This window comes from Balaenoptera musculus, chromosome 8 (genome assembly GCF_009873245.2).
Source record: "Balaenoptera musculus isolate JJ_BM4_2016_0621 chromosome 8, mBalMus1.pri.v3, whole genome shotgun sequence".
NCBI lineage: Eukaryota > Metazoa > Chordata > Mammalia > Artiodactyla > Balaenopteridae > Balaenoptera > Balaenoptera musculus.
In genome coordinates this window covers 17161557-17176746 of record NC_045792.1, presented here as the reverse complement: position 1 = coordinate 17176746, position 15190 = coordinate 17161557, and the positions used below count along the sequence as shown (strand labels likewise).

The following is a 15190-nucleotide window of genomic DNA, read 5'->3' as shown; positions in this document are numbered from 1 at the left end:
GTTTCCTTTTGCCTGGGATATTATCCTCCCCATGTACCAGAGAGGAGCATTGCTGAGATAAGAGGGAAGGCGCCCTGACACCACGGCAGGAGGAGACCTGTTAGCCCAGGGGCTCCTGACGCTTTCCCTGCCTGAGATTTTCTAAATCAGGGGACGTGGGCCTCAAATGTTCATTGATGGGCTGACTGCAAGCAGGTCCAGGACCCCAAGTGCAAATCTGTTCCTGCAGGCTCTTTGTGTCCCTTACTTAGATTTCATCCAACATTCTGAAACACCTGTTAGAGTGAGACTGGATGCCTGTCGACCAAGTGTTCATTGTTTCGGGCCCACCAGGGAGAACTCAAGGGCAGTGTGGGCCCAGATGGATCAGAATGGCTGCGAGGACGGTTTGGGTCAGTGCCTGTGCATTCAGGTGGGGAAGCACTGACAGAAGGGCCTTTGTCAATCATGGGGGATTACGGCAGTTTGGAGAAGCACGACAATGCCGAGATGCACCTGAGATTTGGTGAGTATGAGGGGCTGCTTGAGCTCAAAGCAAGAATCAACCCCTATAACACGGCCGCCTAAGCTGCTGGGAGAGCCCGGCTTTGCTCTGAAGGAGGGCGATGTATCACGAGGTCATTGGGGCTGGTGAGAGAACACAGTCACAGCGAGCTCTCAGAGGACATGAAGAGAACATCTTGCAAAAGGTTTGCTTCCCATTGTCACAATACGTTCACGAATAATTTTCACTGCCATTTATTTTGTTTGTTTGCAAGGTGAAGGACCTCCTGCTGTTACATCTGTTGTATGAATCGGAGCACTTAAACTGTTCTTCTTGAGGAGGGCTGAGCTATGATGAGTGGGGTGAGTCAAACCTGGGGGGACGGATGTGGGACCGAAGAGCATGTGCCACATTACACAGTAAAATGCAGTTTCCTCTTGTTGCAACTTGTGAGTAGTTTTGTGGATATTGAGATTACTGTTTACCCAACAGAATCAAATTTTATTCTGTGATGTTGTGGCAGAGAGTAGTTTCCAGTGCCTTTGAAGTGGGGTGCACACTCACCCACACAGCACTCTTCCATATCTTTGAGAAATCTTCAGAATTAGAAAGTGAACACTGGGTGAGAAAATTCTCATAGCAAGATTTTCTGCACAAGAACGTTAGCTCTGTAACAAGAAAAGGTTTTTTTTGTATCCCTGGTGCCTAGAACAGTGTCAGTGCCTGGCACATAGTAGGCGTTCAATACACATTTACCAAGTGAATGAATGAATGAGAAAGTGGGGAAACATTGGGGCATGGACTTCTAGCTCTGCTACCAGTTAAACAAAAACAAAACAAAAACAAGCAGACCGTGAATCCCTCTAAGCCCTGTTATAAGATAGACAAAGCACATTAAAATTTTCAAGTGTTTATTTGAGCATCCATTTGAACAGGGCAGCCCAAACTGAAAGTGCTCCAATAGGAGCTGGGGGAAAGGTTTTAATAGAAAAGACACGGAAGTAAAGCAAGTGAATTATTTGATTGGCTAGAGCTTGAGCAGTTGCCTAATTTGGGAAGCCTGGTTAGCTATTTGTGATTGGCTGGGCTTGAGTTTCATTGCCTTGGAGGGCATTGGCTTTGGTTTAGGTTTTGGTTTGCCTACATAAGCTACCAAGGTATCAGAGTCACCTTATTAGACTGGTCTAATGGCCTCCTTGTTTAATCACTTTAACAGCCCTCATTGCAAAATACAATTCTATTTTTCTTTTAGAAGGTCAATCCAGCTCCCAAAATTTGAGGTTCAACCCGCGTGTCTGATTTACATACTTCCACTTCACTACACATTTATTTAGCATTTTGGGTATATTTCAAGGTGGTATCTTAAATGAAATCATAAAGAATGTTGTTGAACCATTCTTTTTATTTATTTTTTGTTAACCACCTTAAGTATAGGAAGTTTTATTTGGTTGTCCAACATTTTTAAAAACATATTTTTTTTTAAATTGAAGTATTGTTAATTTACAATGTTGTGTTGGTTTCAAGTGTACAGCAAAGGGATTCAGGTTTATATATATATATTCTTTTTCAGATTCTTTTCCATTATAGGTTATTATCAATACAAGATATTGAGTATAGTTCCCTGTGCTATACAGTAGGTCCTTGTTGTTTACCTATTTTACATATAGTCGTGTGTATATGTTAATCCCAAACTCCTGATTAATCCCCCACTTCCCCCAGCGATCCCCCTTGGACCATTCTTTTTAGATTTTGAGATGTTAGCTTTACAACCATTTAACCTTCCACAGAATCAAAATCTGACCTTGAGTTAAAAACCATTAAGAGCGCACATTAGAAGAACTGTTTCACTACATAGTATTCAATGTCCACGGCCACAGAGACACACCTTTTCCAAATACATTAGGTCAGACAGTGAGATGTGGGAAGAGGCCTCTTTCTACAGGGTGTGCCTTCAGAAGGCAGGGATGATGGCAAAGGCTTTCTTCCCTAAGAGTCATGTCATTCAAGTCTTGCTCACAATGGAGTTGGCCCAATATTTACTCTTTGTTTTTTGAGTATTAGTGACTCAGTCTCCCGCCCCCTTTGGCACTGCAGAATGCCTCGCTAACACTCTATGGAGTTAATGGCATCAGGAACTTGGACCCGCTTCTACTGTGTGTTAACACAAAAAAAATGATAGGTTAGAACATTAGTTTGAATCAGGGGGTCTCCATGCCTTGATTATTTTTCAGGAGGAATAATAAATACTGAAATAACTTCCCTGGAACTCAATTCATTGCTTTAAAAAAATAAAAGAAAGGGAGAGTGGGAGGAAGAGCATATTCTGTTAAAAAAAAGAGACCGGAGATCAGAGAGAAACAGGCCAAATATGAGAACGCCAGCTATTATGCTTTGAAGAATATAACCTGGGAGCAGAATCGATGGGGGAGAGGATGGGATATGGGAGCTGCCGTGGTAAACTGTGTGTTATCCTCCACTCCAAACAGGAAAGATTTTCCCATTTCCAGGTTTTTCTCCCTCCTTCACTGCAGGACACTATCGATACCAGAGAAACATTTATTTTGGCACAAAGAACAGGTTTTGATCATCTCCTCAATGCCCAATTTTCCCCCAACTGAGGGAATGAAAGAAAAAAAAAAATCTAGCCTTCTGTGGACCCTCGATGAACAGGAATATGGATGTACAAAATACCTGGCTACACTGAGTCAATAAAACTCATTTTGAAAATGATGCCCACGAACATAATTAACTAGCAGATGATAATCAGAGCAGGGAAGGCGTTCAAACACCCATTTTTTGAGTCTTTGGTTTCATTCTCCATTTCAAAACCTATCTCTTAAATTTTTTTTTTTCAGATATGCACACACACAAAATCCTCACTAGATGAGGATCTTTGCAAAACATTTTAAAGAGCAAGGCTACGATGGGGGAAAGCAAAAGACACACAGCAGTAATTCCAGAGCTTCCGATTCACCTCGGTCCAGAGTAAGGCTTCCCCCCTTGCACAGCAATCTGAATTCCATACTGAGGGTCACACCTTTTCTTTGAATTCCCAGCTTATGTCGCTATGTGTTTCCACCTTGATGCTATTTAGACAGTTTTCTTTTAACGCGCAGACAGTGAACTGTTCTCCTTTAAACAGGCTTTTATTTGACAAGAGTATGTTCGCTCAGATCTGAAGCTCCACTAACCGTGCTACAATTCTACCACATTCTGCTATAATCAACCCTGTTGTAAATTTGAGCAACGCTATATACACAGACATTGGAAAGAAAAAACTGCACAGAAAGAGTTTAGGGTCATATAGCTCAGAACATTAAAAAGCAAAACTGTTCTCTGCCTAACATCTAAGGAAAGAGAGCTTTGAATTCCAGGTCGCGAGCACAATTACTTTCTGTTTTAAACATTTAACTGCGTGCTGCCGTATCCTTGCTGAGCCTCAGAATGAAAGCTAGAAAACTAAGAGCCCTACTGTATGTTCTTCCTTCCCAGCAACGGTCCTATGAGAAAACCTTATTAATGAGCTTGCAAACGAGCACCCAACAGGGAAATGCCACAAACAAGAGCAGCTAATGCCCCGGAAAATCAAATAACTGAACACTTGGCTGATTGTGGTGCCTTTCATATTTATAATAAAAAAAGGGAGGGGGGACTTTAATTCACTAATTCTGAGAGGTCAACACCTTGCTGAACAAAACAACTCACTTATTTATGTTCAGAAATCTCCAGATGATAAATTACATTGACGTTAATCACTTCAATGCATACTACACAATTAATATCTGTACTCACCAAAAACTTAAGGATTATTTAAAGTATGACAGCATACACATCTGGCTGATTTTTCACATAATTGGGCACCACAATTTCTGCTGGTACCACATACAAGTGTCTTAACAAACAAACGCTGCAAAATTCTGTGTCCAATTAATTGGGACTTAAATCCACACCACAAAAGGGATTCCAAGTTGGAGCTCAAGCCTTGTCTTCTAGACAATATGGTGGCTCTCCGTGTCAAGGGGAGTGTGCAACCCTTCCCTTCATTTTATCCCTCCTCCTTGCTCCTGTCAATTTTAAAGTAAGATATTTAGTGGCATACAACGTAGGTTTTCATTTCCTTTTTAAAAAATAGTATTTTCTAAAAGGACATAATTTATACAGCATTCAAATCCATTATCTGTCATTTTACTCTGTTCTTATCCCGATTAATATCCATCCATCTTAGATGAGGTAGAGAGAGGTTTCCAAAAAACTTCATGTAGCAAAATGGGCCAAGGTTGAACTGAGTATACTTAACACCAATCCTATCAGGTTAGATTTGCCTCGAAGGTAGTCTCATTTCCCCAGAGTAGAGTAATTCTTAATCTGAGGTCCATGGACCAGTTCAGGATGTCCTGGTGATAAACTAATGTTTATCACTGATAGTATAAGAAATCTTTTTAGGTGGCAAAGGAAAGGACATTAAAAAATAATAGTTGTATATTTATCTTAAAGTTTACTAGATAGAATATACATAGCAAATAAAACTCATAATTTTACAGGTGTTTTTACACAGGTCTTGGCTAGGTTAAAGCAATAAAATGACTTAAAAATTCTAAATGTGATACGAACACAGATGACCTGTGGATTTGGTAAAACTTGTGAAAGTGGCCCTTGAATACCTAAAATTAGGAAAACTGTAAATACACTCCTTATACTGGAAGTAAAATGTGGTGAATGTCATCATTTCCAGCTCTATAGCTGTCAAAGGATTTTTAAAGGGGTCAACGATCCCCAAAAGTTTAAGAACTGCTGAGTCCAGAGTTTGGGCCAATTAAAAAATAATGGTCTTGGGCCTCCCTGGTGGTGCAGTGGTTGAGAATCTGCCTGCCATTGCAGGGGACACGGGTTCGAGCCCTGGTCTGGGAAGATCCCACATGCCGCGGAGCAACTGGGCCCGTGAGCCACAATTACTGAGCCTGCGCGTCTGGAGCCTGTGCTTCGCAACAAGAGAGGCCGCGATAGTGAGAGGCCCGCGCACCGCGATGAAGAGTGGACCCCGCTTGCCGCAACTAGAGAAAGCCCTCGCACAGAAACGAAGACCCAACACAGCCAAAAATAAATAAATAAATAAATAAAACTTAAAAAAAAAAAAAAAAAGGTCTAATGTTACTCCTCACAGAGTATCCAAAATAATTCACCATCCATGCAGACTGGCTACTGAATCTCATGCGTTCAAGTATCTCTTCTTTTTTCATGGCCATCAAGAATGTATATATGTGTATAACCGAGTCACTTTGCTGTACAGCAGAGACTGGCACAACACTGTAAATCAACTATCCTTCAATAAAAAAAGAGAGAGACATGGTGTGGCTCGTCTGCAGAGAGGGGCCTCCTATGGGGGGAATGGAGCTGAGTCCCCAACACCACTGGCCAAGGTCTGAGAAAGTTCTAGCACCCGATGACCGAGTGCCTTGAGCACCTGAGACATGAGGCTTTTTGTTGTCCATAGCTGTTGGTGTTCAAGGAGAGTAAAGCTGGTAGGTAATGAAGTAGAGAATTCCGATGTGTCTGAAGATGCTACGTAAGGAATTCCTGGCTGACTCTGCAAATTTTTCAGTAGTGTTCTAGAGCGGGAGGGTTGTGAACTGTCATGTGACTTTCTTGAGCATGAAGCATCGTATTAAGATGCCAGATCAGACTCTAAACTCCATTCAGATTAACACAATGCTTTGTAATTCTTAACCTTCTTTTATGCAAAAAGACATTTTTCCTTATATACATTCCAAGAAATGGAATATCAAAGGATAAAATGTTTGTGTGGCTTACGTTGGGTAAAAGAACAGAGTCTCCCATAAAAAGGTGCCATGTTAAAGTTAAAAATGACCCAGGGATGTGTCTTCAGTTTGGGGAAGGCATTAAAGTCACTTTCGGGCAGTTAAGGGCTAGCAGTACTTTGTAAGATTGAAGTCAAATGGATTCAGATATGCAGCTTTATTCCTTTTCTTAGAAGGACAAATCTCACTTGAATCTTCAAAAGAAAAGGCTTTATAAAGATCATTGGCAAGTCTTCCAAGGGGTAGGAGGTGTAGTGCTTGAAATATTTTGCATTTGGAAATGAGTATAATTTTGTAGGTGGGTGGGGCTATATTCTATTTAGAAGATACTCTGGGAAACTAAGAGTTTAGGGGTGGGAACTGGGTGAACAGCTACTCAGGTCTCACAAAGGAGCTAATGTATTATTAAAGCTAATGGGCCCCTACAAGGAAAGTTAATGGGTATTAAGTTTGCTTAAATGAATTACATATTAACAAAGTCACAAGAAATCTACTATCTACCAATTTAGATAATATCTGATCTTTTCTGTTTTCCCATTATAGGGGCATTACACCACAATAGTTTTAGTGATATGAAAATTATAAGCATGATGCCCATAATGAAGCCACATAATGAAGTAGATGAAATGAATTAACAAGAAAAACTGGCATTATGTAATGTTAAATTGAGCCAAGCTCACAAAGTGGAATGGGATGGCCTCGTAGAAGCAACTTTTTATAACTTTCTCCATCCCCTGTTTTGCTCAGGCAACCTAAGCAGGTGATACAAATCATAGGGGGATTAATGATGCCCACCCCTGCCACCACCAAATACATACCTAATTCCTAACCTCTGGAACCTGTGACTGCGGCCTTATTTGGAAAAGCATTCTTTGCAGATGTAATTAAGTTAAGGATATTGAATTGAGACCATTCTGGGTTAGCCGGGTGGGCCCTAAGTCCAGTGACAAGTGTCCTTATAAGAGACACACAGAGAAGAGAAGAAGGCCAGGTCAAGATGGAGACAGAGAGTGGAGTGATGTGGCCACAAGCCAAGGAACACCTGGAGCCACCAGAAGCCAGAAAAGGCAAGGAAGGATCCTCTCCCTAGAGCCTTCGGAGGGAATTTGGCCCTGTCGACACCTTGATTTCAGACTTCTGTCCCCTAGAACTGTGAGAGAATAAATGTCTGTTGTTTATTAAGCCATTCAATTTGTGGTAATCTGCTATGGCAGCCCTAGAAAATTAATAGAATAATTCACAGAGAGTAATGCTTTTCCTTTATCTGATGCCCAATCATTGACATCCAATCAAACTCTTGCAACATTTTCACTAGGCACACTCAAATGCCACCTGGAATTTTGCAGAGGTCAAGTTACAGAAGTCTTTTGATAAAAAGTGAGAAGCTGGCTACTCAGCCACAACTTTGGTGCAAGGATAATTTTGTGCAGAAAGCAGGTATTTTTTCCACAAGTAGGAGAGCCCAGAGGAGAAGATGAGGAGAGCATCTTTAGTCCATAGGGCACAGTGAGGAGAAACCTCACTCACCGTGAGCCAGCTTTTACTAATGAAGCCATTAAGACCACGGCACTCATCCCAAAGAGTTCCACTTTTAAACTCATCGCTATCATTTAAGCTAAAATAGAAGAGAACTTGCAATCTAAAACAAGATGCCGATGTTCAGTGGGAATAAAATCCCTTCTATAAAAAAATTCAGCACTTATGATGGGGTTAATAAAGCCAGGGGCGGGGGGGGGGCGGCGGCTGGAATTACCCTAGATTTTGAAGTTGGCATAGAAATGATTACAGTCAATATTCACAAAATTTAATTAATTAAGTCATACGCTAGAGCAGATGGAATCATTTTCAAGTTTTACGTTTGGGTTAAATGTAGTGTTTTCAAAATCCTCACTGGCACTCTATAATATGGCAGTGTTTCAGTAAAATAATCCTTTGATTATTTTTCTACCAAGACAACAAGATAAAAATTCTACCTAAACTATATAAAAACATATGTATTCAATAAGTGGCTTCTGAAGTATTTTTAAAAAACTGCTACTCTATACCCTCAGGATAAAATACTTGGGTAATGCTATGGTTTGAGTGTTTGTGCCCCCCCCACCACCCCACAAAACTTATACGTTGAAATGCTGATCCCCAATGTGATGGCATTAGGAGGTGGGGCCTTTGGGAGGTGATTAGGTCAGGAGGGTGAAACCCTCATGCCTGGGATTAGTGCCCTTATAAAAGAGGCTGCAGAGAGATCTCTAGCCCCTTCCACCATGTAAGGACACAGTGAGAAGGTGCCAGCCATGAACCAGGAAGAGGGATCTCACTGGAACTTGACCATGCTGGTACCCTGACCTTGGACTTCCCAGCCTCCAGAACTGTGAGCAGTAGATTTCTGTGGTTTATAAGCCACCAGCCTGTGGTAGTTTGTCACAGTGGCCAGAAAGGGCTAAGACAGGTACTCACACTGTACTTCTAGATACCGCTGGGTCTGCAAGTTTCCAGTGACGGCAGGATGCTCCACCTGACAGATCACCGGGACCCCGTCATCCTCCTTGTGCACCTTCAGCATCAGCTGACTGGTCACAGTGTACATGTCTGACCACTCCTCCACCTCCGATTTGCCTGGGGGGACATACCAAGAAACCAGAGCTGAGTGAATCTCCCTCTTTTCTTAAATATCTTCCCCTCCCTCCCTCCCTCTGCCCCAACATTACTATTTTAATAAACATAATGGAAGTCACTCCAGATAAGGGTAATCTGGGGGGTAGATAACTGACAAAATGATAATTTCCTACTTTTCAGCCTTGCAGGATAGTATTTAAGATAAAATCAACTCCACATACTATTTATTATTTTTATGTAAATATATGTTTCTTCTGTCTTAAATTTTCCCACAAAAAATGCAGCTGAAAGTTGACCCATTTTGACATTTGACTGCTCAAGGCATTAGGGAGGAAGAAAAGAGAAGTGCTTTTTCCCCCTACAACCATCTGAACTTAACACATCTACTAGGCTGTCATGCGGTTTAAAAATTCCAGGACGTCATCCAAATCCCTTAAGTAATTCAATCAGGAGTAAAGATATAAACAACCCCCTTTGCCCACCCCCATCAGCAACCATTAACAGGGAAAGCAACTACAATTAAATGAAATTGGAATTGAAATGTTTAAACTCGGAGACTTTTGGAAGAACACAAAAAAATGCAGTGGCAGTGGGTAGAGCAAAGTAAGATATAGGCTTCAGGCCAGAAGGGAGCCACATCCAAGAACACCCAGAAAAGGGGGGAGGAGGCTTCCGGATGGGATGAATAGGCCAAGGAGGCCCCTTTCCTGAACTCAGCACTCCCTGGGACATGGCGCACCATTAACTTTCTTTTAATGTTTTGTACTTATTGGTACACATTTAATGGCTCAATTCACTTAGACAGAAAAGCAGAGGGGAAATGAGAAACTCCTTCCTTCCAAAACCATACCTAGCAAATAGGAGATTAAAACAGAGCAAGCTTTTTGAAACTTAAGCCATTATATATAGATTTTTCTGTTTCTAGATATAGATTTTTATAGCCTCTTTCTAAAAGGACTTTCTTTTCTTCCTGGAACTATTTATTTATTTAACAAGCACATACAGAGCACTTACCTTGGCCCAGACACTAAGCCCCATGCTTTACAAATATTCACTCATTTCATCTTCGTAAGAATCACACAAGGTATGTAAATATTAATATCCCCATTTTAGAGGAAACTGAGGCACACAGCAAGCATTTCTGTCAAATGATCAGAGGAGTTCAGGCCCTGAGTCCTCTGTCCTGGGTACTACTTGCAAGGCAACCTTTTGCAAAGAAAGGAATCGGAATGCAGACATGCATGAGGAACTTAGGATAACTGGCAAAAGAGAGTCAAAAATAGGGGCTAGGCTGTATCCTTCAGCCGATGCAGTGGCTAAGAGGGCAGGTGTCCAAGGATCCAGGAATCAAATCTGGATGGCCTGGTACTGAGGGAAAGACAATAGGAGCAGGGTTAAAAAAGTTGCCTGTGCTGCCAGCACAAAGTCAGAAACGTTGCAGAAGAATAGGCTGCTGACACGGGCAACTGAATCACAGATTGCTCAAGAAGGGTGGTGCCTGCAAGTTCGCTATGAAGATAGATTTTCAGCTGCTTAGCACAAGCACCCTTGCAGGAAAGCACGTTGTCAAAACAACCGATAGTCCAATAGATGTTAGAATGACTTGGTATTCACCGTGGCCAGGACTGCTATACATTTTTTTCAAGGTGTAACACAAGAATCTGGGGTCCTGACCCACCCTGGGTCACATGGTAAAAGCAAGGAGAACTAAGGGTACAGACATGGCCAGCCTGAGCTCAGGGGATACCTCAGTGATTCTAACTGGTCTAGAGAGTTCTAGTTTACAGGTCTGGTTCTCTCTGAGCCTCTGAGTAAACATCTAGCAGCACATATCACCATGAACCCTCAAACAACAGAATGAGGATATGAATTAGAACAGTAAAATGCCGTTACGCCTTGGGCTCAGACACACTTAGTAACTGATTGCAAACCATATGTTAGGTTGGTCAAAAAGTTCGTTCGGTTAAGAAATCCGTTGTTTGATAAAAAGTTCTCGGTGAAAATGAAAAATGTGTCTTTCATTTTTGCTTATAACAGAACGGACCTTTTGGCCAACCCAATATAAATGAGCATTTTTGTTCAGGGGTGTGTTTTGCATTTGTCTTTAACGTCCACAAAGGTGTACTCCTGCTGGGATTGACTGTGGACTGGCTACCTCAGTATGAGGCAATTCGCATCTTACCTTTGAGCTCCTTGTTCCCTTTGAACCACCTGATGGTCGTGGCTGGTTTGCTGGCCATGGCAGTGCAGTTGACTTCTATCTCCTCACCTTCCACCGCAGTGTCTTTCTGGATATCGATCATCAGATTACGTGGTGGGACTACAAATTAAACATGTGTGCTTTTTAAACACAGAATCTATTTCTGGGCATATTCTTCTATTCATCAGAAACTAGGACCATTGCTCTCCAAAAAAGGAGATAAATAATAGACATTCCTGATGGGAATTTAAAACAAACTGCCACTGGAGGAAACAGAAGAAAGACAAAGTCATTATCAAATAAAGTGAGTTACGTAAAATCTCTTACTTTAGAATCTGTCCTAAAGTTATCTGATAAAATGACCAGTCTTCCACTCCTAAGTTATCAGTGACCAAGTTATAAAAATATAGATACTAGATTTTTTGCTATCAATCGGTCATTAGAAAATTGACCAGAAAGTAGATATAAAAGCAAGAGGAGTACACACTATTGACATTACCCTCCTTATCTGGAAGTCTCTGAAAGGAATATTTCTCCTTAAACTCAACCCTTGGATTTCAATCTTCATATGAAAGATTCCAAAGTCAATCAGCAAAGATCAAAAACATGGAGTCCCGTAAAAGAATCACTCCCCATAAACATACACAGAAAAACTGTGCCTCAGAGCCACTTCCATTTAATTCAAATTATTTATAGAGATCTAGAATATGATCTTGACCTCTGATGGATGGTGTAGTAATAAAATCCTTTAGCTATGAAGATGTAGTAATATAGGAAATGCCAGTTAATTTGTAATGATTTTCTATATTCTGAAATCTAAAGCTACAAATTTTGGAAACCAAAGGTGAAAAAGACTATTGAGTGTTTGTAGGTTAGATTTCTACCTCAAAATTAAAACCACTCTTCTCTAAGCATATTAAACATATATGTAATAAAATGATTAGAATAAAATATTTGGGGGCTAAAATGCTGAATATCAAATAAAGAGTAATGATGGTGGTTGATAAAGAAAGCATGTTATCTTTTCGGAAACTGAGTTGACAATGAAACTTCATATAAGTGCAACCTTATGTCAAGACTGAGCTTCTTGAAATAAAAATCAGTAAGAATACTGAATTCAGCAGACTGAATCTAAGAATATATGTCCTGACCACCATGAATAAGCAAAGACGGTTCTAAGACTTATGATTAATAAGTTTCTCGACTCAGAAGAGAAACAAGAAATTAAATATGTATAAACATGCCATCCTGATGATCAAGTTGAATAATAAATCTCTGATACTGCTTCAATAAATTATGGGATTAAACCATGTATTTGAGATTTCCAACTGTTCTAGTCCAACGTGAAAATTCTACCCACAGGAAGACTTTTACACTGAATTGAAGCAGTTGAAAATTTCTATAGAGAATTATGGAAAAGGAAAAGGAAAATGATTTGTTGTTTATGATTCTCAGCAAGCTAGTTGGTAGGCAGAGTGTAACTATTAGAGCAAAAGCAGGCCTCTTCTTTGTTCCCTGTATAACCGGAAGCTAACACAGTTGCTCAACTGGACGTGTTGCTAAAGTGGTGTGGCCCCAATGAGTAGTTAAACATGGCAAAGAACTACCCTAGTTTACATTTTAAGAAAAAATAAGCATAAAGAGAGATAGTCTAACATCCAGTTTGGAGTTGCACATCTGCCAACATTTTTAAGAGACAGAAAGGCAGGTATAAAAGTAAATGGGATGACTTTGGCTAGCTATTTCCTCAACGCAGTTTATCCTTCCTAGATGACAATCAGGTAGGTTAAAGATTTTCATTACACGTATCTAGATAGCTGATATGGAGTACACAGAGAGACTAGATGTTTACGTCTAGGAATATTGAAAAAAATGCTTTGTTAGAGCAAATGTCAGAGGAAAAGATTGTCCAAGCCTAAAGAAAATAAGATCTTGGTGAGCTATGAGGAACAGAAAGAGGCTTAGATAAAAAGGGAATAACTAAGGAGTAAAAGAGCTAGGAATGTCCTCCCAACAAATGTAGGGCTGAAAGTCAAACAGTATTAATTCTTTTCAAGGTCCAGGCAGAAATAAAAACGGAGTGATGAAAATAATTTCTGATATTGACAGGTGCAATGATTTTCAATGAGAAATGTAATTGAGTAATGTAATTGATGGGGTACTACTCAATTTAAGGAAACTCAAATTGAGTATGGGACACTCACAGAAGGGGTTCTCTTCGGATGAGACAAAGAGGGCAAATAGCTAAAGACACTGTGTAATATACAAAGCTCTCTTCCTTGGAAAATACTACAGGATGGGATAGAGCAGATTTCAGTATGCATGGATAACTCTGGGAGAAACACTTTGATGGTCATTCTGTGGTAACCTGGGAATCTTCCTGATGGGAACAGATCCAGGAGTTGTTAAAAGGTTCCAGCAAATATCAATTGTCAGGTCTTGACGGCATTAAGGCTCAAACATAGTCTTTGTCAGATATTAGTTTTCTGCGTGTTCCTGGGTATCTTTCCTTCATCCTCTCCTTTTTCGTGTTGAGTCTGAAGACACTGGAGAGCTCTCTCTCCTCCTCATAGGCTTCTTCTCACCTCCACTAGCAATTCACCTTCAGTGGTATTTCTTAGTAGAGGAAGTACTTAATTCTCTCCATCAGATGGAGAAGGTCATAAGGATGATGGCGTGTTCTTTTCACATTATCAATAATGTCTGCTAGTTCAAAGCAAGGAAATGGCAAGCGGTATGTATAAATTAGGCCAGAGGAAAATTTACCAATGTCTCTTAGATTTTGTGTGGGGGTTGAGAGTGTGAATGGCAGCAAATAGGTCCTTATCTAGATTACCTGTTGCTTGGTTTTATCCATGTTAATACCTCCTCTACTGCAGCAGGTATAATCTACACTTCCCTAATCCTTCCTAGTGATTCCTGTACTAATGCTAGCTCCTCCTGGAGAGCTGACATCACCTGTAACTTGACAGCCAAGGTAGACACGTGGAAAACTTCAAAAGTGGTGGAAAATATGACCAGTGTAGAAAAATAAAGGACTTGTTTATTGTTGAGAAGAACATCCTGAGAAATGGCTGAATGACTTTTTCCAAGTCCATAAACAGTTTTCTCAAGATTGTGACCGGTATTATTGATCTTTACAAAGCTTAGAAGAAGAAAGAGTCAAATGTAGTAGGAGTTGTTTGGTTTACAAATATAAAATAAAATGTGAGTCATAATGGTTCACTGATATCAGTTATAAAGTTAACTTCTCTCAGATTTTTTTTTAAAGCAAGAGAGCTATAGAAAATATAAATGAAGTGATTTAAGTCTATCTTTCTGAAAAGAAGGTGGGTAGGACAAGAAAATCTTAAAGTTTATTTTGGTCTATTCATTCTCCCGTTTTTCCCTTTAACTTCATAATGTCTACTCAAATACGAAAGTGGTTAGTAAGGTATCAAAATCCATCTATAAGAAAAAAATGAATTAGAACTGCTACTAACCAGAGAATACACTTATACATGGTCCATGAAACAGACACATTTAGTGAAAATTGCCTGCAGCCATGAATGAAAATAACCAAAGATATATCTAAGGAGGTGCATAGAGATGGAAACCTGGATAAAAGTCATGTAGAGGGAAGTAGTAGAAAATAGCAGAGAAATGTTGACGTTCTTCTTAGCTAACCTCACATCTGTAAGAGTGCTAATTATAAACATTACGCCTACAACGTTAAAAAAAATCAGCAATATCAAGATGAGTCACGTTAATTACAACAAAAGAGGAGACTTAAAGCTGATGGGTATGTGGAATCTCACTCTAAGATCCTTTAAAATAATTAGGTTCTCCTGCTCCTGGAATCTTAACAGTGAACACTAATCTTAGAGGGACAGGACTGTAATAATATTAGCTACTATAATCAGTAACTATACTAATGTTAAGGCAGCCTATTCTCTCTCTCACTCATCTCCTCTCATGAACAGCAGTATGATCTGGAGAAAGAAACAAACTCATCACAAGTGGAAGGAGTGAACGAATATCCTAAAAGGCACCCAAATGCATGCAAAGTATCGTAGGGGAGTTTTCAGTTTTTACACG

General features: G+C 40.1%; 1 protein-coding gene across 7 annotated transcripts in view; it reads right to left on the bottom strand.

Annotated features, from left to right (window-relative positions):
- Positions 1–15190, bottom strand: part of CADM1 (cell adhesion molecule 1) — a 322060-nt gene that overhangs the window by 45932 nt on the left and 260938 nt on the right. For all 7 annotated transcript variants that reach the window (XM_036860676.1, XM_036860678.1, XM_036860680.1 and 4 more), the window contains exons 4-5: positions 11096–11233; positions 8755–8913 (exon numbers count right to left, since the gene is read on the bottom strand). In XM_036860676.1, the coding sequence (XP_036716571.1) occupies positions 8755–8913; positions 11096–11233 (297 nt within the window). The remainder of the gene's footprint in view (positions 1–8754; positions 8914–11095; positions 11234–15190) is intronic.